At 47.5% G+C, this 20,965-nt stretch overlaps 1 protein-coding gene across 2 annotated transcripts; it reads right to left on the bottom strand.

Annotated features, from left to right (window-relative positions):
- Window positions 1-9,392: 9,392 nt before the first annotated feature.
- On the bottom strand, window positions 9,393-13,302 carry LOC112868737 (procathepsin L-like). Of its 2 annotated transcripts, XM_025931697.2 has the most exons (8): window positions 13,167-13,302; window positions 12,642-12,778; window positions 12,225-12,347; window positions 11,982-12,128; window positions 11,576-11,800; window positions 11,240-11,402; window positions 10,258-10,375; window positions 9,393-9,774 (listed from the first exon to the last, which is right to left on the bottom strand). In XM_025931697.2, exons 2-8 carry the CDS (start codon window positions 12,765-12,767, stop codon window positions 9,675-9,677), a joined length of 1,002 nt encoding a protein of 333 aa, XP_025787482.1. In that variant the 5' UTR covers window positions 12,768-12,778; window positions 13,167-13,302; the 3' UTR covers window positions 9,393-9,674. The 2 variants fall into 2 exon arrangements, with proteins under 2 accessions (XP_025787482.1, XP_086540804.1); XM_086684678.1 differs by lacking the exon at window positions 12,642-12,778 and having other exon boundaries at window positions 13,167-13,289.
- Window positions 13,303-20,965: the final 7,663 nt, after the last annotated feature.

Genomic DNA, 20,965 nt, shown 5'->3' with positions numbered 1-20,965 from the left:
TACCTCAGCCCTTTTTGGGAGCCCAGCTTCTCTGCATACTCTGAACACAGTGGGTAATTTTGCATATTCCTCTGCAAGCTTTTTTCTCACCTGGTTATTTTTAACTTTCAGCTTGATGGTTTCTTTTTTACTTTGTTTTTAAGAAATTGTGGTAAGAGAGACAAACCTCAAAATTAGTCGTTTTAGCACATTTACCTGCGGGGTGCAGGGGCAGCCAATCCTGTGCACCCTCAGCACCAGCCTTCTCCAGAACGTTTCTCATCTTGCAAACCTGGAAACTACTCCTCACAAAGGCAGTCATTTTCAGCCTCAGGTCTCCCAACCTCCCTCAGGTTTTACAGCCTGCCTGCCATCTAGCGGCTGCTTGCGCAGGTACAGCCAGGCCGGCCCTTGGTGTTGGAGGGGCTCTCCCAGGGTCACGCCATCCAGGTTTAGTGACAGCCCCGTGGACTCTGGACGTTGATGAGTCTCATTTGGCTGCAGGGGCTGAGCCATGTTCTGGTTTCTTCCTCCTGCAGGGGGTGGAGCCAGCTACGCATGGTGGGACTTCACCAGACAGTTCCCACCTCACCTGATTTCAGGAACAGAACACCCTGAAGGCCCCCCTGGCCTCTCCCCCGAGGCCTTTCCCAGGATGGGGCAGTGAGCGCAGTGGTCCTTAAGCCCTTCGGATTTGGGTTATATGCCTCGCTGTTTTACTTTAACATTCCCGGAGCCCAGGCAGCCCCACATCCTGATGTACACGTGCCAGTCCCGGCACCTGCATCTGAGAAAGGTAGACAGACTCTTGCCATCCTTTGCTTTTCTTTGTCCAGAGCTCTTCTGGTCCCTTCCCTGTTAACAGAACTCTCCCCGTGGGAAGGATGGCTCCTTTCCCAGCACCGCCCCAGCTTCCCTAGGAAAGGATTTATCCCTGTGTCTTTCTGCCCCAGGGGAGGTAATGGCTTCCTTCTGTCCCAGCCTCCAGATGCTTCACTGTCTCTTGGGTCTTCCTGTGAATTTTGCCCATGACTCTGCCTTTCATTAATGTCCCCACCAGGACCCTGACTGATGTGGATCAAGCACTACCCCTCAGGTCCCAGAAACCTTTTTTTGTCAAAGGCAACAAGTGCTCACAGGAGCTGTCCCTGGTTTTCGATGCCACTGAGTGTCACAGTGAGAAAGGTCTTCCTTTATGGAATCCCCTCCAGGGCTTTTGGTCGCTCTAGGGGCAGGTCTCAGTTTGTGGCCTGAAGTTCATCCCGGCTAATCTCCTCTGTTGAGAAAGCAGGACTGAGCAACTGCACGTACCAGATGTCAGCCCCGTGGTTGGCGGTTCACGCAATATTTCTATCAATGGCAGCAGAAGTGCTTTTCCCTTACGGGAAGGATATTAACGATCCACTTTTCAAGTCCACGTCTGTTAGTAAATGGAAATAACGGATCAATTTTGAAATATTACATGAACATTTATGGTGAGACCTGTGAGTTAGCTGGAAACACGATTTGGGTCCCTTGCATCTGTACCTAGAGCCTGGGGGCCCCAGGAGTGGTGCCCATGGACCCACGGCCCCATTACTAGCAGGCCTGCCTGTCTCTCCTCCATTGTCCTGAGGGCAAGCTAGTCTGTCTGCCTCAGGGCTGGGACTTGGGTGGTGAGAGGCGGTTCCCCATAAGTGCACTGGGGGAGGGACCCGGGGAGCTGAGATACAGCTGTAGTTAGCACCTTAGGTTTGCAGGGAATAGTAACACACATTGAAAAGTCCTGAAGAATTGACCATTTCCCCTGGGCTGCCTGACTTTCACAGTCGGTGAGCCAAACACAAAGTGAGCCCTTGTATGAGAGCAAAGATTTCAGACTGAGGACAAGCCCAATCGGAAAAGTCAAGGCAGGAAGGAGAAAAGCAGGAACAGTTACTCTTTTTTTTTTCAACATTTTTTATTTATTTTTTGGGACAGAGAGAGACAGAGCATGAACGGGGGAGGGGCAGAGAGAGAGGGAGACACAGAATCGGAAACAGGCTCCAGGCTCCGAGCCATCAGCCCAGAGCCTGACGCGGGGCTCAAACTCACAGACCGCGAGATGGTGACCTGGCTGAAGTCGGACGCTTAACCGACTGCGCCACCCAGGCGCCCCGGAACAGTTACTCTTAAGTGAATAGGTCTCTCTCATTATACAAGTAGGACACTTGGCCAATAGAAATGTAAAGAAGAAATGACGCAACCCTCAATGGCAACGTGGTCCCCGTCGCAGTGTGCTTCTCTGCAGACTCTTAGTCCAAGTGGCGAAGGCTCTCGGGTTTCCCGAGAAGGGGTCTGTCCACTCCCCGTGGTGTCAAGCCTGTGTCCTGGACAAGCACCATCAGGGATGGACTGTCTCAGTGGCACCACGACCTCCGGCTTCCTAGGAGCAGACCAGATTTGCCAAATGAAAGGTATTCCGGCACCTCCTGCAGGAATTTTTTGTCGGGAGGATAAAAGATTGGGACAGAGTTGTCCACAGTATTACAACAATAATGATTTCATGTGGAGACATTAAAATTACAGAGGGAAAACATTAATTTTTGCTAACTGCTGGCCCCTAGGGGCCTGATGGAGAAGCCCCTTTGCAAGCTGGGCAGAAGACCCTCCCTTGTGCTCCTCTCTGGGGACAGAGGGCAGCAGCCCTCTGCAAGAGGCCCAAATACCCAACTTGTCCAGTGACATCTCTTCAAGTGTGAATGGTGGCAGCAAATCCAGTTTTCCTCCTCCCTCCCTCACCCATGTGCACAGCACTGCCAGGCCCTGGGCTTCAGCCTCTGCCTTCGTCACAGGCACATTATGTCTCTGAGCCCCGGGTTACTTCTCCCTGAAGGGGGTTTATCACACAAGCTCACCAAGTCGGGAGAATCCAGTGAGATGACACAAGTGTGGCACCTGGACCAGGTCAGCAGCCTCCCCGGGAGACCCGCTGCATCTCTGTGCTGATTGCAGCTGGGGTGGCTCCTGGGTCCAAAGGGCACATCCTCCTGACAGAACCTTCTGTCACCAGGCCCCAAGTCCCAAGTCTCCCTAAGCAGTGGCTGAAGGATGCTGCCACACACAGTGACCCTTGTGGATAATCCCGCCACCCTGAGCCGCATTTTGTCAAGAATCTACTTGCAGAATCTTCAAGTTAGGGAAAATCGGTGAGAAGGAAGATGAATGGAGACACGACTTCTGAGGGGTGAGGGGTGAGTAGCAAATAACATTTCTCTCTCCCCAGGAACCATGCATCACTTGTGCGACTGGTTCAGGGTAACTCCGGGGCTCCTGGGGCATAATCTTCATTACCCCTGAGGACCTATGAAATTTCTAGGTAACAGATCTAAATAGATTTCTTTGTCTCTCTCTCTCTGTCTTGAGTCACTGGGTATGCCCAGCATTCTAAGAAGAAAGTCTAAGGGGAAGATCCCATCCTGGGGCCAATATTGATCTATACAATCTGAAAGCTGTGCTCGACCAAGCTCACTGTCTTGGTGAGTCTTCAAGGGCTGATCCCTTCACAGCCCCTCAAGTAGAACACACCATCTGCAATTTGACATTTGTGGTTTGGACTTTTGGATCTTTGACCATGATTTTGGTGAGGCCTGTCCTTACTATTGCTGGGACACCGGCAAGTGCAGGCCAGGAAGGGGGTGGACACAGGGCCCACAGCCAGGCTGACCACACCTAAGGCCACCAAGGCACTAGGAGACACGAGCCAAGCAACCAACACAAAGCCAGCACTCCTCCTAGGCTGTGACAGGAGACAGCACAAAGCAAGCACGGAGTGGAGAGACAGGAGCCGGGGAAGAGGCGACTATGTGCTGGCTTGCAGGGCCGGGGGGAGGGCAGGAACCTTGCGGAGCTGGTGGAGGAGAGTCTGGGCCCGCGTCTTCTGAAGTTTCTCAGCAGCCCACACTTAAGGATCTCACCAGGGTGGTTTTTCCAGACCCCGAGGAGGCCAACAGCTGCTTTTGATTCCACCCTGGAGGTTCTGGGAGGATCTCAGCTAGTGGAGGAAGGGTCCTCAGTGTGTATCCTGGTGACCGAAGCTGTGTTACAGAAAAAGGCAAGGCCCTGAGCAGATTTTAAATTTTGCCCCAGGTTCAGAACTCCAGCCTGGTCTGTGCTTTTTGTGATAAGAACTTTTAAGAGCTCCTCCCTAGGAACTTTCAAATATGCAATAGAGTGTTATGAACTGTGATCCCATCCTGTACAGTACATCCTGGGACTTACTTATTTTACACCTGGAAGTGGTACCCTGGTCAGCGATGCTACCCATGTCTGATTCTGTCCTGTTGCATCTAAAAACAATTCATGTAAAGTGCATGCGACAGGTAATGGACCATTTTAGCCATTTCAGAGGGACTGAAACTCTGTGGCTTTACTACATGTACAATGTGTACAACCAGAACTGCATTGGGATCCAGAGCATTTCCACCCCCTAAGGAAGCTCCGTAGCTATAACCAGTCACCGTGTTTCTCTGCCCGGGCCCTGGCAACCACCGATGAGCTCTCTGTCACCAGGGAGGTGCCCGTGTCCATGGCATTTTGGTGCACAAGAAATGGGGTGGAGTAACTCCTGTGAAGCCGTCAGTTTAAAGGGGAACCAGGGCCAGCCCGTCAAGAGTGGCGAGGGACCCCTGCTCCTCTGTGTGGAGGGGTCCCGTTCCCTCATGACACCATGATGGAGCCAGATGCTGACAAGGGGCATCAGGAAGTACATACATGATGCTGTGGTGGGGCCGGGGACCCCGTAACCTTCCCACTGTCCTCTCTCAGCCCTGCAGAGAGAAGCAGGATAATTCAACATTCACTCACTCACTCATCAGCACACATTTATGGAGAACCCCATGGGCTGAGCAAAGTGCAGGGAACAGGAAGGTGTAGACCCGACCCAGATCCGTGTCCTGGGGACACAGAGACACGTGAACACTGACATCAAAGACAACAAGAGCACTTTGATACGACAGTGTGGGCAGGTGTTCTGTGCACCCAGAGAGCCCACCTGGACACCTGCACAGTCAGGCACGGCTCTCGCCGCCCTGGCTCCATCCACCCTCACAGCCAGCCTGCTTTCCCACCCCCAGCCTGATCCTGGCCCCAGAACAGGGGCCTGTTGGAGTGTGGGGTGCAGGCTCAGGGTCCTTCCCCGACCCAGGATGGTCCCTCCGCTTTAACCTGTTAACTTCCATACATCCGGGGGACCGCTTTTACTGGGTTCTCTTCCGGAACGTTCCTCCCCAGGAGGCTCCAGCCCAGGTGGGGTTCTCCATCATGACCCCGCTAGACTGTAGGGTGTGGTGGGATGATCTTCCCCCTCAACTGGGAGCCAACTTGAGGAGAAAGTCGTGTCCCCAGCACCTGGCAGGGAGGTGCTCAATAAAGGGGTGTGTAGAAATGACAGGACTCAGGGGGACCTGCAGGAGCCTCTCAGAGGGAACTGCCTGCTTTTAGTCTCCTGTGATCTCAGGCCTGGCAGACTCTGCTTCCAGCTCTCACCCCGGGAGGGGGGATGTCCTGCTGGCCTCTTCCCGCTGAGCCGCGGTGGCTTCTTCCACTGACCACTCAGCAGGCTCACCTGTCAGACTCCACTCCTTCCCCATTTTCTCTGTGTGACCCTGACCTTCCTTCTCCACATGGCAACACTGCCTCCTAGTGGGCACGGTGGGAATGGGCGCTACGTTTTCAGTTCTTGATGTTGGGGGTGCTCGTGGATGTGTGTGCTATGTGTCCACACACGTTTACACACGTCCTGGACGGTAACAACTCCCTGGGTCCACCTGAGCGCTGAGTGTCTGCTGAGCATTTATTTAAGAGAAAAACTTGCTTATGATTACATGACCTTAGGCTTAACTGCATGCCACATATGACCCAGCCTGTTTTGGAGAGTGTGTTATCTCAATAGTTGAGATTTCCAAGAATGCAAATGCTTAATAAATTGGTAAAAAAAAAAAAAATATATATATATATATATATAACCCTTCACGAGCTCCTACCCTCACTTGCGAAAATCAGGTCGACAAGCTGCTACAGTGTCCGTGTGCCATCCCAGCACTCCAGGATGCACGGGTGTCTGCAGGCATTTCATAGTGACCGTGCACGGGTCCCCATACCTGCCAATTTCACTACAACCCTCATGCCCTGGGCCCCAGCATTTATACACTGCAACACATTATATTCCACTATAGATATTCCCTTTGATGTCTTTGGTATGTCACAGGGAGGCCATTCCATTCACATTTAACATAATCTGTGCAGGTACTTGTCATCTGTGAATTCCTCCCCCTGCCCAGTGCTCTGTAGAACTTGACGTTGCCCTTATTCTAGCTTCTCCCTTAGCCGCAAATTCCAATAGGTTCAGACACAAAGCCCTGCAGGGGAGGGAAAGGGCTGGGGGAGCCTGCCAGTAATTCCCCTGAATTGTGACCCAAGTCAGCGCAGAGGCTGAAGATGTTCTGTTGTGACACACTCATCCGAGTGCTGCCCAATCAGGCGGGAAGAAATGGGGCACTCACTGGATGTCTCCCTGATGCCATGTAGTGTTACAGATAAGTCCTTGACCCCAGAAGCAAATCTGCCTCCCACCCCTCTAATTTAACCTTCAAAGCCTGCCCTTTCCCCTTCCCTTTAAGTCAGTCCCTGGTTCTCCCTCCCCTGCAGGGAAAGCATCTGAACTGCAGTCACCATGTCCTGTGAGCAACACCATCCATTAGGAGTATGTCACCAAGCGGAATAGAACATTCTCCACCTAGTTTGTAACACACAGCTTACTAACATACCGAATCTTTTGAGGGCACTGGTGTCCTCTTCGGTGACAGGGGAAAGGCAGAAACCTACTTCTGGCTATAATTGTACCACCAGGTGCCGGGGGACACTGTGCAATAATTGACGTGTGGCCCTTTCTGTTTTGTGTGCTGTTGATCTTGGCACCGTGACTTTGGTCAGCACTTCTGTCTGGTGTGAAGGATTGAGGGGATCCCCTCCGCCTGAGCCCTTCTGGTCCTTGCACTCTGAAGACCCTAGAGGCATGGTAGCCATGGCACACTGCTGAAGCCCCAGAGAACTTCCCGAAGCCTCTCTGCCCCAAGGCTGGCTTGCTCCTGGGCAGCTGAGGGAGGGCACGTCTGTGCCCCGCCCAGCGCTGCCCTCCACTGACTCCAGCTCACTCGTTCAAATGACCTTGAAGGCAGTGCTGGTGAAAAGCTGCTCAGTCTAAAGGAAGACAAACTTAGAAAACACAACCATTCTGAAAACTCCCAAGATGCACTTTGGAACTTTTCACAAGTTTAAAAAATATACATAACTTTGAAAAGCACACAAGCTTCTAATATCTGAAGTTCACACATCAGCCAGCTCTTCCTGCTTTCCTTCACATCGGCACCTGCACATGTTCTCAGAGTCTTGGTCTGAACTCCCAGGATAGTGTGGACAGCAGGCTGAGCAAGCCTGGCATGGTGAAGCAAGATGACAGTCACAAGGAGTCCTTTCTAAGGGATGTTCAGAGACCGACTGTGGCAGACTGCATGTTCCAAAGACAGCTCCAGCCTTGTCTTCATCCCACACGCCCCTCTGCTCAGTGGCCTTGGCTCTCCCCATCATGAGGTAGGGTCTCAGCCCGTCTCCGGGTCCCTGGGCCATCCCTGGTGACAGGCTCCAAATACCTGCAGGAGCAGAGTCTCACCAAGGACCAAGGTCAGGCCATAGGAGTCTGGAGCTCCTTGTGAGCGTCCTGGCACACCTGTTGTTGGGACTTGAACTCAGAGACGCCTTCAAACTGTGGGAGCCCAAGCAATGGGGAGGGCTGGGCAAGCGCTCTGGTCACCAGCCCAGGCTGAACGCCCCGCCCACACCTACATCTAGGACATCCCACCAGTGGGCTTGCGTGGACACCAGCCATTCCCAAGCAACAGGGAGTTCCAGCTCTTGGAGAGACTTCCAGGAAGAACCATGCCCCTGAGCCCAGGTGGGAAACGGGAGAGACGATTTTTGACAAAATCACAGAGCTGCGAGGATTCCGAGAGTGTGTTTACATTAACAGATAACCGGTCTCTCCACTGCTTCCCCAGTAGTTCCCCCCTGTCCTAAAACCCTCGTGTGGACCCAGCCTCATCTCCCCACACCCTCACCTCACTCTCTTTCCATGTTCTCTAGACACACTGTCTCTTTTCTCCGGGGTTCTGAGCCCGAGCCTCTGCTCAGACACCCCTCTTTTCTCCTGTCCCCCTGACCGGTTCCTCTGGGTTCTCATCAGACACCTCTTCCTCCTGCTGTTCTGAGCTACCTCCTCCCCCTCCCAGCACCTGCTCCTCCTGGCAGTTGGGGATGTGCCTTCCACCAGGTGATGGCTGAGACCGAGCAGGTGCTGCATCAGTTCTGGTTGTTCCAATACAGTTTCCCCCTGGCAGAAGGGATTCCGCTGGGGAGTCCCCACCTCTCCTGTGACTGCCCCTGACAGCACTGTCAGGAAGCCCACAGAATTTCCCTGCACACACCACATTTGTCATTTTAGGTTAAACAGTTGGAAATGTAAGCGTCTAGGAGGGAAGTCTCATGGAGGGTCCTTCTGGCATGACAAGTGGCCCAGTCCAAAGGGACTTGTCTCAAGGTGCTGGAGGTCTTGTGGGCTGAGACCTGCTGTCTTCCACCTCATGTGCTCATGACCGGTTACGGGGTCTATTAACTACAACTTACATCTTCTCCTCATGCTTTCTGAGTGGGAACATGAGTCAATTAACCTGCAGAGAGAAAATGGAACTATGTGCTTCTTTAGCCAGCGAACAGTAGGCAGAATGTCTTCTTTTAATCAATTCCGGGCTTAAGTGGCTGGGTGTAAATGAGGCCTCAGATGATCACTTTGGATGTCCTCACCTGTCTGCCACCTCTGAGGCCCAGCTCTATTTTTGAAGCTGGCCTCGTGTCTGGGGTTTACCCTTAACCCTTGTGGACCCAAGATACACATTCCTACAACCCACTGCGTCCAGTTCTTCCTCATCCGCAAAGAGGTTACATGATCTTCTCTAGCATTTGGGGAAGATGCACCTGAAACTGACCGTGACATCTGTCCTGTACTTGGGTGGGTTGTAACCATTTGGGGTCAAATGATCATGATCTTTAAGGCACTATTCTACCTTGGAAATTCAATGTATGTATTTCACTTTTCTAACATGTCAAGTTTTTCCTCATTGAAAGAACATACCTTTGTCCTTACAGATCATTGTTCATATTTTGCTCTATTCAAGTGTTGGGACAGACACAGCCAAAGGGCAGCTGCCATGACATGTGCCTATTTACAACTACAAGAACCAGACACCATCCAGCATTCTCCTAGTGGGCCACTGGCACATTCAGTTATGTCCCTAGAGCCCAGTGACATTTTTGGCTCTATAAAAATTGAGTGTATTAAAAACTTGAAGACCTTGAAATGTTTTTATTTTAAAGAGTAAAATTACACACTTCATTTTAAAACATGAAATGTTACATGCCATTAGACAAATTCCTACAAGGCTGTTTACAACAATAATGAGAGAGTCGGGAACATTCCCAGTATAAAGTGTCACAGGATCAATTCATAACTTGGATCTTCAGCCCTTCAAGTGTTTTATCCCACACAGGAAGTTCTGGTCAGTGTTAAGATAAAATCCTCTTCTGCATATGCTGTCCCCCGTCAAGGGCTTCTTTATTGCATCATCTCACACGGTAGGAAAGCTGGCCAAGGAGGCGATACCACAGTGGTTGTCCCGGTCTTTGGCCATCAGTATATAGCCATCTATGCCCCAGGCTTCTCCCCAGCTGAAAGAAGACAGCATTTGCTATTTTACTCACACAATCAAGCACATTTATCTTTATGAACGACAGCACCTGATACTGAGCAGTGCACCAGAGGCTACAGCAGATTCAGGAAGAATAGGAGAGGCCATTCTTGTTCATCGTTGAGTTCTAACCCTGCACAGAATTCTATCCCCAGGCCTTTAACAGACTGCAAACAGAGACACAGGAAGAAGAAACTCTTGGGGCCAGATGTATTTCAGAATTCATAAAATTCCCAGTTTAGAAACCAGTGGTACCAAAACTATATCAAGACCCTAGCAAGCTTGAGACAGTATCTTACTGTTGTTATCATTACATGAATATGTCTGTGTTTTCCCTAAGTGGGGTTCTGGGTTCCTGAGATTTTACAAGTGTGCTCAGGGGTTTGAGGACCTGTACCCAAACCCTGATTCCAAAAAGGATTCCCTTTTCGGTTTTAAGGGTAAGTATTTTTGGCTTTTATACCTGTTCTTGACAATCCAATACTTTTTGTTATCCAACTCTGCTCCCTCAAAGCCATAGCCAACTATCAGAACGCCGTGGTGTAGGATTTCATGGCTGCAGTTTGAATCATAATAAATGCCTGGAAAGTAAAATTCAGTGCTGGGGTGAGGATTCCCACATGATGTGTGATAGTAACTCAGCCTATCCACCGCTGTAAGGGAGGCATTTCAAAATGCAGTGAAATGACGTAATTCCAGATATGATTTAAAAGCCAGGACTTTTGCGGGGAGGGGTGCCTGGGTGGCTCAGTGGGTTAAACATCTGACTCTTGGTTTTGACTCAGGTCATGATCTTACAGCTTGTGAGATCAGGCTCTGCACTGACAGTGTGGAGCCTGCTTGGGATTCTCTCTCTCCCTCTGCGTCCCCCCACCCCCATTCATGTGAGCATGCACTCTCTCTCTCTCTCTCTCTCAAAATAAATAGATAAACTTTGAAAAAAAATTAAAAAATGAAAGCCAGATCTTTTTTGAGCCAGGCGAGAGACTTAGGGCCTCATCTAATACCAGCTGAATATGAAGTGGCACAATCTGTTTTGTAAATAACTAGTCACGAGGCATAAAAGACCACTCACAGAAATCTACTTTTAGGATGTCAGCCTAAGGAAACAGCAGAGAACACAGAATTACTTGAACTAAGTTTTAATTTCAGTAGTAGAATCATTTGAATTACTTGAAAGTTCTAGTAACTCCAAAACCAGGTAGTAAATTATGTAGCCTTTTACACATATTTATGAAGTGATTAACATCATGAGGTTGTGTCTCCAGTCATTACAGATAGAAACATTAGGCACAAATATTTCATGTATACAATAAACAATTGTGTTAAATCCGCACCCCCCAAAATTCTATGTGAAATTCGACGTGCCAAAGAGTCAGTCTTGCTGTATGTGATGATGGTCTTTGCATTTCTCTGCCTAAATTTCTACACAGACAAATCCTTACCTTGGTCATAGAACCGGAAGGTATCCAGGCTTGCATCTATAGCAGCAGAGACGGGACCCACAATTGCTACTGACCTCATAAGTTTGTACTCCGTCTTAGGGATTGTCAAGAACCCAGTTATGTCGGCAGCAGAATTTTCTGGATTGTATTTGCAAGATTGGAGCTTTCAAAGGTAAAGGGGTAGAGACTTTATTACTACCACCTACATCCTGGGAAACATGAGATCAAGACAGTTGCAGATATAAAGGCTACAGTCTAAATTGTGAAAATTAAATATGGCATATCTTTTTCCCTGAATGTGTTCAAGTTTATAACAAGATAAGGAGCTCCATTTACCTGTGCATGGTATGGATAGGATTCCTCTGAGTCCAGGCCGCCATTGTCCTTAACATACTGGAAGGCATTATCCATGTTACCCCCACTGCAGCCCCCATTGCCTTCAGACCAAGCACAGTCCAGCAGGTTCTGCTCACTCAGTGAAACAAGTTTGTGAGTTTTCCCAAACATCTGTCCTTCGATGGCACCAGTTGCACTAAAAGCCCAGCCAGAAGCACACTGACCCTGAAACCCAAGTAAAAAGTTCTCAGCCTACAAAACAAATAGCAGGACTTGACAACAGAGCACACATCTCAAAGTCTTCTAAAACATAGCAAATGGCACATTATTTCTCAGTCTACCACAGCAAGGGCACTGATCCCTTTTGCCTGTACTCTTGAGAGGAACCTGCTGAATATTGTCCCACCTGATTCTTCATGGGAGTTACGTAGCCTTTCTTTCTCCAGTTCACCGATGAGGGGATCTCAGCAAAGAGAGGTGGTTGGAACACTTTCCCCTTCTTGTGCTTCTGGATTTGAAGACCATTCATCACCTGCCTGAATTCTTCATTGGTCTTCAAGGAAAAGAAAGTAGGATGTTGACAAGTTTGAGATTACTTTGGCAAAGTACTCAGAAAAACAAAATGTTCAGCAATCCGTGCCACACTCACCATGTCACCAAAGCCATTCATTGCCATCGTGAAGCTGTGTTTCTTTTGATTGTATTCCCGATTGTGCTGTTCAATCATCTTCATATTTTCCCCCCACACTGCTCTCCTCCATCCTTCTTCATTCTAGAGGGAAGATACAATCACACGTCTTTATTTCTATTTAAAACCAACTCACCTGCACCAAGTGGATGTGCTCACAGAAAGGAGGAGAAACCACAGCCAGGGATGGCCTGATGCTTCTGCGAGCTGTTCTCCAGCAACCACACAGCAGGACATATGCCCACGTTGTGTACAGTCAAGGAGCCCTGCTTACTGCCTTGGTAAGAGCGGCCTCAAGAAGCTACTCCTTGCTATGAACTCCCACAGCACAGACTGTTCTCTGCAGGGGTCCCTCTGGACAGGTTAGATGTTACCAACCATGCCATATAGCTTCCCGTGTGTTGCCTTCCACTGGGACCATTGTTCATCTAAACTCTGATTGACTTGTGGAGCAGCTGACGCTATTCCCAAGCAAAGGGCAGCCAGGAAGAGAGAAGGATGCATGTTTCAAAAACCTAGGAAGGGAAAAGAAATGAGATTCTGATTAGAACAATCCATTTAAAAGGGCATCCTCCTTTCTTCTAAGGTGTTAGAGCCCTGTGGTAGGGTAAAAAGATTGCATTTATCAAATGTTTACACAGGGCTGTGGAGGATGTGGGATGTGCGAGGGGCCTGAGGCTCCACTCCCCGCCTTGGAACCTGCCCACCAGTTTTAAGGCATGTGGACAAGGGGCCATGACTCAGCGGGCTCTACAACCTGGTGTGCAGAGATCTGGCTTCAGCGTCTGGTGGGGCCAGGCCAGGGACAGTACCTCCTGGAAGCCCCGAACCCCAAATCCTAAGGCTGGTGGCCAACCTCGTTGCCAGATTGGCCCTCCACTCAAGCCCAACCCTGGGCCTCACCTGTGGCAGGTGTAGCTGTGTAGGCACAGTCCCAAGTACAGGGCTGGGGGTCCACTGGGTCGCGAAGTGAGTCCAAGGCTGTCGGTTTAAGGCCCATGATTCCGCCGGATCGCCCAGTGCTGACCACCTGTCCTCAAGGTGATTGGCTCAGCCGGCCGGGGGGCGGGGCCTCTTGGCAGCGTTCCCACCTTTCCTAGGGTAGGTAGTATCTGCCCAGTGGCCCCCAGGGAGACAAGCCTGCAGAACGGGAACAAGACCCTGGAGGGAGAAGGGAGGGTACAGCTCATCCCTGGGACCCAAAACTACTAATTACCCAGACTACAAGAGATGGGCAGGTGGTCCATGAGAAGAAGCTCACCGGGAGCCCCAGATTGATTTTCAGCATCAGCCTGCATGTCCTTTAGTCCTAGAGTTTTGGGTTAAAGTCTCCTGGAGGGCTGAGAGCAGGATAATCTAGCCTAGTGGTTCCTATTTATTCCAAGCAAAGGTGGGGCAGGGGGAGGAATGCAGCACCCACAGAGAGAGGTGTTATCAGTGTCTCAGAATGGGATGCCTCTGGGTTTTGGAAGAATTTGTAGTGGACTGGAAATCTCCAAAACTCAGGGTATGATGGGCAAGACCTAAATCCTTGGACTGAAGGAGACAGATGAGCAGGATGTCCAGGGATGGAGTGGCAGTTTGTAATGTTCCTCTCCAGTCCCCTCACAGTTATTTTCCTTTTTCTTCTCAAAACAGATAGAAACGAGTTATTGAAAAACAAAACAAAACTGGATTAAGAGATGGAGGAAAAGCAGAATATAGGAACTGCATTCACTTCCCCATTCTCTGTATGGATATTATGTTTCTCGGTGTCTAAAGTGCTTTTCTTGAGATTTAACTTCACAAGTTTAAGATAAATAGCTATTTCAAGCAAGGATGTATTTATCAGGAGACCATGAATTTGCCCTCTGATGACCGGTGTTGCTTTCTTTAGAAACAGGATTCCACACATCTAAACAGTGGGTCGGCACCTCCTCTGGACCCACTTTAGTGAGACACCCAGTGATCTTCCTCATGCATTTTCTCCAGCACTTTTCTGCTCCAGGAAAGCAGTGGTCAAAGGGACTCTGCACATGGGCTCAGAGTCAGGGCTGGGCCAGCAAGGCCATTCTATAGCTCTCCTGGTGTGGGCCCAGGCAGGTTCTGCAACACCCTCAGCCTCAGTTTCCTCAGTGAGAACATGGGGCAATAATTAGATTTTCCTCAGAGGATTCTTGTGATTAAATGAGATAGATTAAATGAGATAATACGTGTCAGGCATGAGCATAGAGTAGGGCTAACTTAATACCGCTTCCTTGTGAGGGCTGTTGAACAGAAAGCCACAGGCCCAAAATGGTGTTGCTTGGGTTAAGGGCCCAGGTCAGGAAACCAAGACAACTGCAGGTTCAACCTCCAGCAAGGTAATCCTGAAAGAGTCAACCTGGAATTTCCTGGTCCATGCTGGGGAATTTACTGAGAGCCTTTCTGCTCCCCTTTAACAGGGCCACCTTGTCCAAACAATGCATTCCTTGCTAATACGTTCCTTTCTTCCTTTTATGCTTTTCCTTACCTTTTCAAACCTTTCTTTTGTTTAGCTCAGGAGAGTTTCCTTCTATATGCTAGATGGGATGCTGCCTGATTCATGAATCCTCTAAGAAATCCAATTCAGTTCTCAACTTTACTTGAATTTTGATTTAGTGGCAGGGACGAGATCTGGAGAAAACTTCTGGCAACATACCCAGCAAGGAGAAACAGGTGTGGTGCCTACAAGCCTTAGGTTCATGGCCTTCTCCCCCTTTCCCAGCGCTGTGGGTAAGCTCCTCCGGGTCAGAGCTCCATTCTGTTTGTCTCTATCTTTGCCTTGGAGCTCCTGATCCCACTGACCTTCCATTACAGGTCAGGCCAGCTTGAGCTGCAGATGGTTATGCCAGGAGCCCAATGGTGCTGGTGTGTTTGCCAGGACTTCCACTGAGCTGACAGAAGGGTCGCCCTGAGGCAACCCCTGCCCTTCATGCCACATTCCTCAGCAAGAGGTTCCCAAGGGAATGGGTGGTGGTGCTCGTAGGGCCTTCCTAGTGACGAGACACAGGGCTGCTGATAAATGAAGGTACATGTTTGTTTGCCTTGTTTTGTGTAAATAAAGCCCATTGCTAACAGCCGGATCTTGGAGGTTAAAAAGCCACAAAAATTGATTGACATGAGTTCAGCATTTAAAGGCTGTTAGAGGGCCCACCACCTCAAGAAGTCTCCTGTGATAGGATAAGTCAGCCATGAAACAAGTTACATGGGCACTAGGTCACCCACCAGCATCAAGAAAATTTTCATGCCACTAGATACCCTGTGAAACACCACACAGTCCCCAACCCGTGGTACCTCCCTTTTAGGTATTAGTTTGGCTCCTAGAAACCCAAAGCCTTAGCTAACTGGATATATAAAGAATCAACTGCAATCCTTTCTGGCACACTTGCTTATTTAAGTCTAAGAATTGTAATCCCAGATGGTAAACATATCTAGAAAGATGGAAAAGAATAATTAGAAAATAACCTAGAATTACACTGGCCATTACAGGAAACAATCCAGTTAGACAGGACTGTTCTTTCAAGGAGTGTACATGAAAGTCAGGGGTTCCAATCTAAATAAACAGAATGGGGGGCCTACTTTAATACGTATGCAGAAGACTCCAAAAGCCTTCAGTATTCCAAAATAGTTGCATTGAAAGATTCATTACAAAAGGCTACTGAACAATTAGAAACATGAGAGGTGCTTAAGACCGAAGACTGTAAGACTGACTTATGTCCTCCACCTCCTCAACCCTCCTTTCCCTGAGCACTCTATCTGCTACTTCCCTGTCCCAGGTGCCTTTCGAGACACTCACCTTTGTCCAGGAACACCACCTGAGGTTACAGGTGATCCTCCTGAGATGCCTTTCATCCTTGGTTAAGGACTGAACCGAGGCCCACAGTAAAACATTTCGTAAACCTGGGCAGGGTTCCTGAGAGTTTGTTTGAGTTTGTTGAGTTTGTTTCATTTTTAAATCAATTCCTCCTGAGCCTATATGAGAAAGGGAAATAAACACTCACATATCCCTTCCTTTCCAAGTCCAGACCCATTGGATATGGATCTTTTTTTTTCCTGGGAAAAACCATTTTCTTCTTGTCCCTCTGGTTCATGGCTTGGCCTTCCACTTCCTCGGCTCTGTCTTCAATGATCTTTGGGGGTGGCTCCACAGCTTGTAAAAGTAGTACCGTGCTGTTTACACCTCTAAAGATGCCGTGTGAGACCCTGGGCTTGTTTAGCACTGTCAGAAATCTTTACTGTTTGTCCCAGCTAAAATCAGACAAGAATTTTTTTTTTAATTTTAATAACTCCATAATAAAAAATTTGGCCAAATTAAAAGCTGATAATCAGAGCCTGATAGACTTTTTTTGGCGGGGGGTGGGGTTGGGGGAGGGGCACAGCTTCTCTGTTAAGCAAACCATCCAGAGGAAAAGAAGACTTCCTCATAGGGATGGATGTGTTAGCCCTTTATTATTATTTAGGCAACAAGCCAATTCTTTCAGAAGCTAAAAACAGCTGTCCTTGTTTTACGAATCTAGTCTTTACTGGACCAGAAGTCTGGTTTCAAAAACAATTCAGAGAACTCCAATCCTTTTTATCAATCTTCAAACCTCCCTTATTTATCTCAAAAGGCTTATAAGTATTGTAAAAGTTCTGCCCTACAGAGATGAAAAGTCCTTCTAGAAAGTGCTTGCATTTTCCCCCTGTGCCTTCAAAATATAAACATTCAGTGTTCTGCCAGTCTTCTCCAGGAATTTCTCATGTGGTGCATCTCTTCACAGTGCAGATTCCAGGGAGATCGTTGTTACCATGCAAACATGGCGAGCAAGGCCAGAAAACCCGACTTGCCAACGACAAATACAATTCTAAAGGGTCTTCTCTACAAATATTAAAAAGAAAACAGGCTTTAGCCATCTAGACCAATAACCTTAACTTATTCCATTGAACAGAAAAAATAAAAGTAGATACACCCTTTACAACTGGTAAATTTCATGGCAGTTAATTTTACAACAGAATCTAGAAGGTCTGCAGTCTGTGTTATAAATGCTTCTATATTCGGATGGCATTGCTAAAATTACTTTGTGAAGACCTCTATTTAGTTGGTTTGAAGGCAAGTGACAGTAAGCACTGGGCATTCTAAAACTCTAAGAGGTAGAAACTAACCCAAGTGCTTTTCAAGTTCACATGATTTAAGAAATTATTTGATATTAAAGCTACTTTAAGGTTGGTGGTTTAATTAACCCAAACTTGTCTTTAGAGTTATCAACAATCAATACAAAGACTTTTATTCTACATGAGGTGAGTAGCCAAATAAATTTGTTATTTCTTATAGAATCTGTCATCAGCAAAAAAAACAAAAAACAAAAACAACAAAATAGCTTAGGATAAGGATTATGTCTAATGCTTAATAACCTGTTTTGTAAGTAATCTACACATAGTGCTTAAAACAGGCAGATTACGGGGCGCCTGGGTGGCGCAGTCAGTTAAGCGTCCGACTTCAGCCAGGTCACGATCTCGCGGTCCGTGAGTTCGAGCCCCACGTCGGGCTCTGGGCTGATGGCTCGGAGCCTGGAGCCTGTTTCCGATTCTGTGTCTCCCTCTCTCTCTGCCCCTCCCCCGTTCATGCTCTGTCTCTCTCTGTCCCAAAAATAAATAAAAAACGTTGAAAAAAAATTTTTTAAAACAGGCAGATTAAATATAAATAGCAAGTTTGGGGATAAATTTTTTAAATAGTACAGAGGCCTAGGAGAGGCTGTCCCAAGATGGGCCACTGAGGCATAAGGATTATTTTGAGTTAAGGCAATCAAAACCCAGCTGATTCAGGAAAAACTCGACCTCCCTGTCACATTCCTGCCTTAGCAGAAATAGGGCATTAACAGAGAGTCCTTCTACCTGAGAAACTAACCTGCACAACTCAAAGAACTTAAAAACAGAGGAAATTCTTCCTCCTGCTAAATAACAAAATCAGCCAAGTAAATTTGGAGATCTAAGTGGCTTTCTGAAATGCTTCATGAATCAGGCAAGACCACACTGAGCAGGTAGAAGTGTGCTCCCAGGAGTGGTACAAAATGGAAGGTTTTTATAGAAGAAGGGGGTGGCGAGAGAGTTATTAGCCATGGAAAAGGATTGTTCCTGGCAATGCCTCTTTCTAGGGGACAGAGCAGGCTGTCTTATCAAGCTACTTCCCCTTCTTGGGGGGGACAGAGATGGCCCAAGTGGCAGACTCACTGGACCAGACAGCAAACTCCCTGCTGACAGGTTACAACTACACTCCCGGGGAGGTTGAAACTGCAGTTAGTTTCTGTGTTAAGCACCAGATTGGGAACCCAGTCGACAAAATTGGGGGCCTTTTTTTTCTTTAACATTCCCGATTAAATAATATTTTCCCCTAATCTTTTTGATAACATAAAACCTTAAAAGGTTTGCTACTTTAAATAATGAGTTAAGTTAAATTCATTAAAAATCTAGATCATTCCCAAATAACACAAAACACTAGGACATTAATTACTAAACATAGGTTTATCTACTATTGGCTTCTTGTTGCAGAGAAATTACAAATATTTGCATATGTTCATGTTACATTAAAGACATTTAAAAAGGCATATGCCTCTAGAAATGTTTAAATACATTCCTAAGTTTGCAAATTAAAAAAAGCTGAGATGACAGATTGATCACCATGGATTGCTACTTAGTTTTCATTAGAGGTCTAGGTTTGTAAAGTTAAAAAATATAATTGAGATAAGTAATTAAAACTACTAAAAATGATAAGAGAAATATCTTCATATGTCAGGAGAATGAGATAAGTTTTCAGAGAAAAAAAGGACATAAGAAATAGAGATACATTTTGCTATTAAGAAAAGGAAAGTAGGACACCTGGGTGGCTCAGTCATTAAGTGTCTGACCTCTGTTCAGGTCATGATCTCACGGTCTGTGTGTTCGATCCCCGTATTGGGCTCCGGGCTGACAGCTCAGAGCCTGGAGCCTGTTTCAAATTCTGTCTCCCTCTCTCTCGGCCCCTCCCCTGCTTATGCTCTGTCTTCCTCTCTCTCTCTCAAAAATAAACATTAAAAATTTTTTTAATTTAATTAGTTTGTCTAAGTTTCATAAAGATCTGTGATCCTATTCCAATAAGTGCTTGATAGCCTCTTTTGCACAGAAATATTCCCAAAGATTTGTTACACTAAATAGGCTGATTACATATACTAATAATACTAAGCCTTTAGGTTATATCTGTAAGATTGTGTCACTTGTAGCTAAATTTAATTCTGCTTCCACAAAAATAGCCCCTCATTGCCAGACTTTAGCTGTCCTACTGTCCTGGTGACATGCACACAGTTAGCTTTTGAAAAAAAAAACAAAACCTTAACCCGGACAAATAGCAGTGGCGAATTCAATAAACAGGGCTGGGGAGAGTCCAACACAGCAGCTCGGTTCTTCCGGGCTCCCTGACAAACCTCCTTTTTCAGGTGTTTCCCCCAGATGACTCAAATTAGAAACAGACAATGGTGTAGACACTTCCGTAAAATTGTAACACTTGCAACAGGACTTGATTGAACTGCCACTGAGGACGGGTGATCTAGGTTCTTGTTATTGTACACTCATTTCCAGATGGGTTAGAGCCTGTCCTTGTCACAGGGCTGATGCTTTCACAGTGACCAACCAAGTTAAAATGTGTTTCCCACTTGGGGTGCACTTCCTTCTCTCTCCAGTGAGCAAGGCCCTCGACAAACCCTCACCGGACAAACCCTAGGAGTTAACAAGAACCTTACAAACGTCTTGGGATCCTGTTAGCACACACCTTCCGTGGACCCTTGCTGTCTCGGGCTGGGGGCCAGCTGCTGTCAGTCTCATGTCTGATGCTTACGCCTGTCATCAACAGGATAAAGAAGACTTCTTGCATTTGAACTCAAGGGAACCTGGCGGCCACTGTCAGAGCAGGTGATGGGGTATTGTAAACCTCATCAGAGGAAGACAGGCTTCCTGTCTGTAAAGGGGACCTTACCGAGGGCTCCCCACACTGATGCTGCTGCAGAACTCAAGGATGCTGAGACATCGAAGTCAGATCCCCGGGGAAGAGAAGGAGTGACACGGAGGGTCCACCGCTTCCACCCAGGACAGTGGGCTAACACTTCACACTTTCACTGACCATAAGCAAGCTTTCTCTCCTGAGTCTCCTTTCCTCTGCTCTGGCATTGATTGGTCTTGAAGGATGGGGCCCTCTTCGTGTGTCCCCCAGACCATGGCTAAAGGAAGGTAGGTGACCTCTTTTATTTCAGGCTAGGGAAGAATCTAACTGCCCCCTAACTTTGCACAGGCAAAATAAGACATCTCATTGGTCAACTCCCCTGAATTCTCATTGTTTAGTTAGAAAGGACCTACCAGGAGTCTTTCCCCAAGATTCACGACTTTGGGCAGGCACATCCGCATTTCCCGGGTTAGGGACCAATGTAAGAGGCTGTGATCAAAAACTTCTCCTTAATTTTAATATTATTACAAAATCTGCTGCTGAAGCTATAGCGGGAAAAGAGAAGAAAAAACTCTTCTCTACCCTTGAGGTCTTCAGGCTGGACTAAGAATTACATTTCTAGGAGACAAATTAATAGAAGAAAAAACCCCAAAGTTTTATTACCTGCACTCAGAAGCCTAATTATAAAATAGGGAACTAAAGAAAGGACCTAGACAGGCAGTTTTTATACTTTTCAGATAGAGAGACAATGAATCTA

Source organism: Puma concolor, chromosome D4 (genome assembly GCF_028749965.1).
Source record: "Puma concolor isolate L17-30 chromosome D4, mPumCon1.1.hap2, whole genome shotgun sequence".
NCBI classification, from domain to species: Eukaryota; Metazoa; Chordata; class Mammalia; order Carnivora; family Felidae; genus Puma; species Puma concolor.
Note: the sequence above shows the minus strand (reverse complement) of the source record. Positions and strands in the feature narration are given on the sequence as shown.

Excerpts from the sequence above, each read along its gene's own strand:
- LOC112868737 (XM_025931697.2), bottom strand. The coding sequence starts at position 12,767 with ATGCATCCTTCTCTCTTCCTGGCTGCCCTTTGCTTGGGAATAGCGTCA. Across the intron at positions 12,129-12,224 it reads TGAATGGCTTTGGTGACATG|ACCAATGAAGAATTCAGGCA; the intron begins GTGAGTGTGGCA and ends TTTTCCTTGAAG. Across the intron at positions 10,376-11,239 it reads CTTCCGGTTCTATGACCAAG|GCATTTATTATGATTCAAAC; the intron begins GTAAGGATTTGT and ends TTTACTTTCCAG.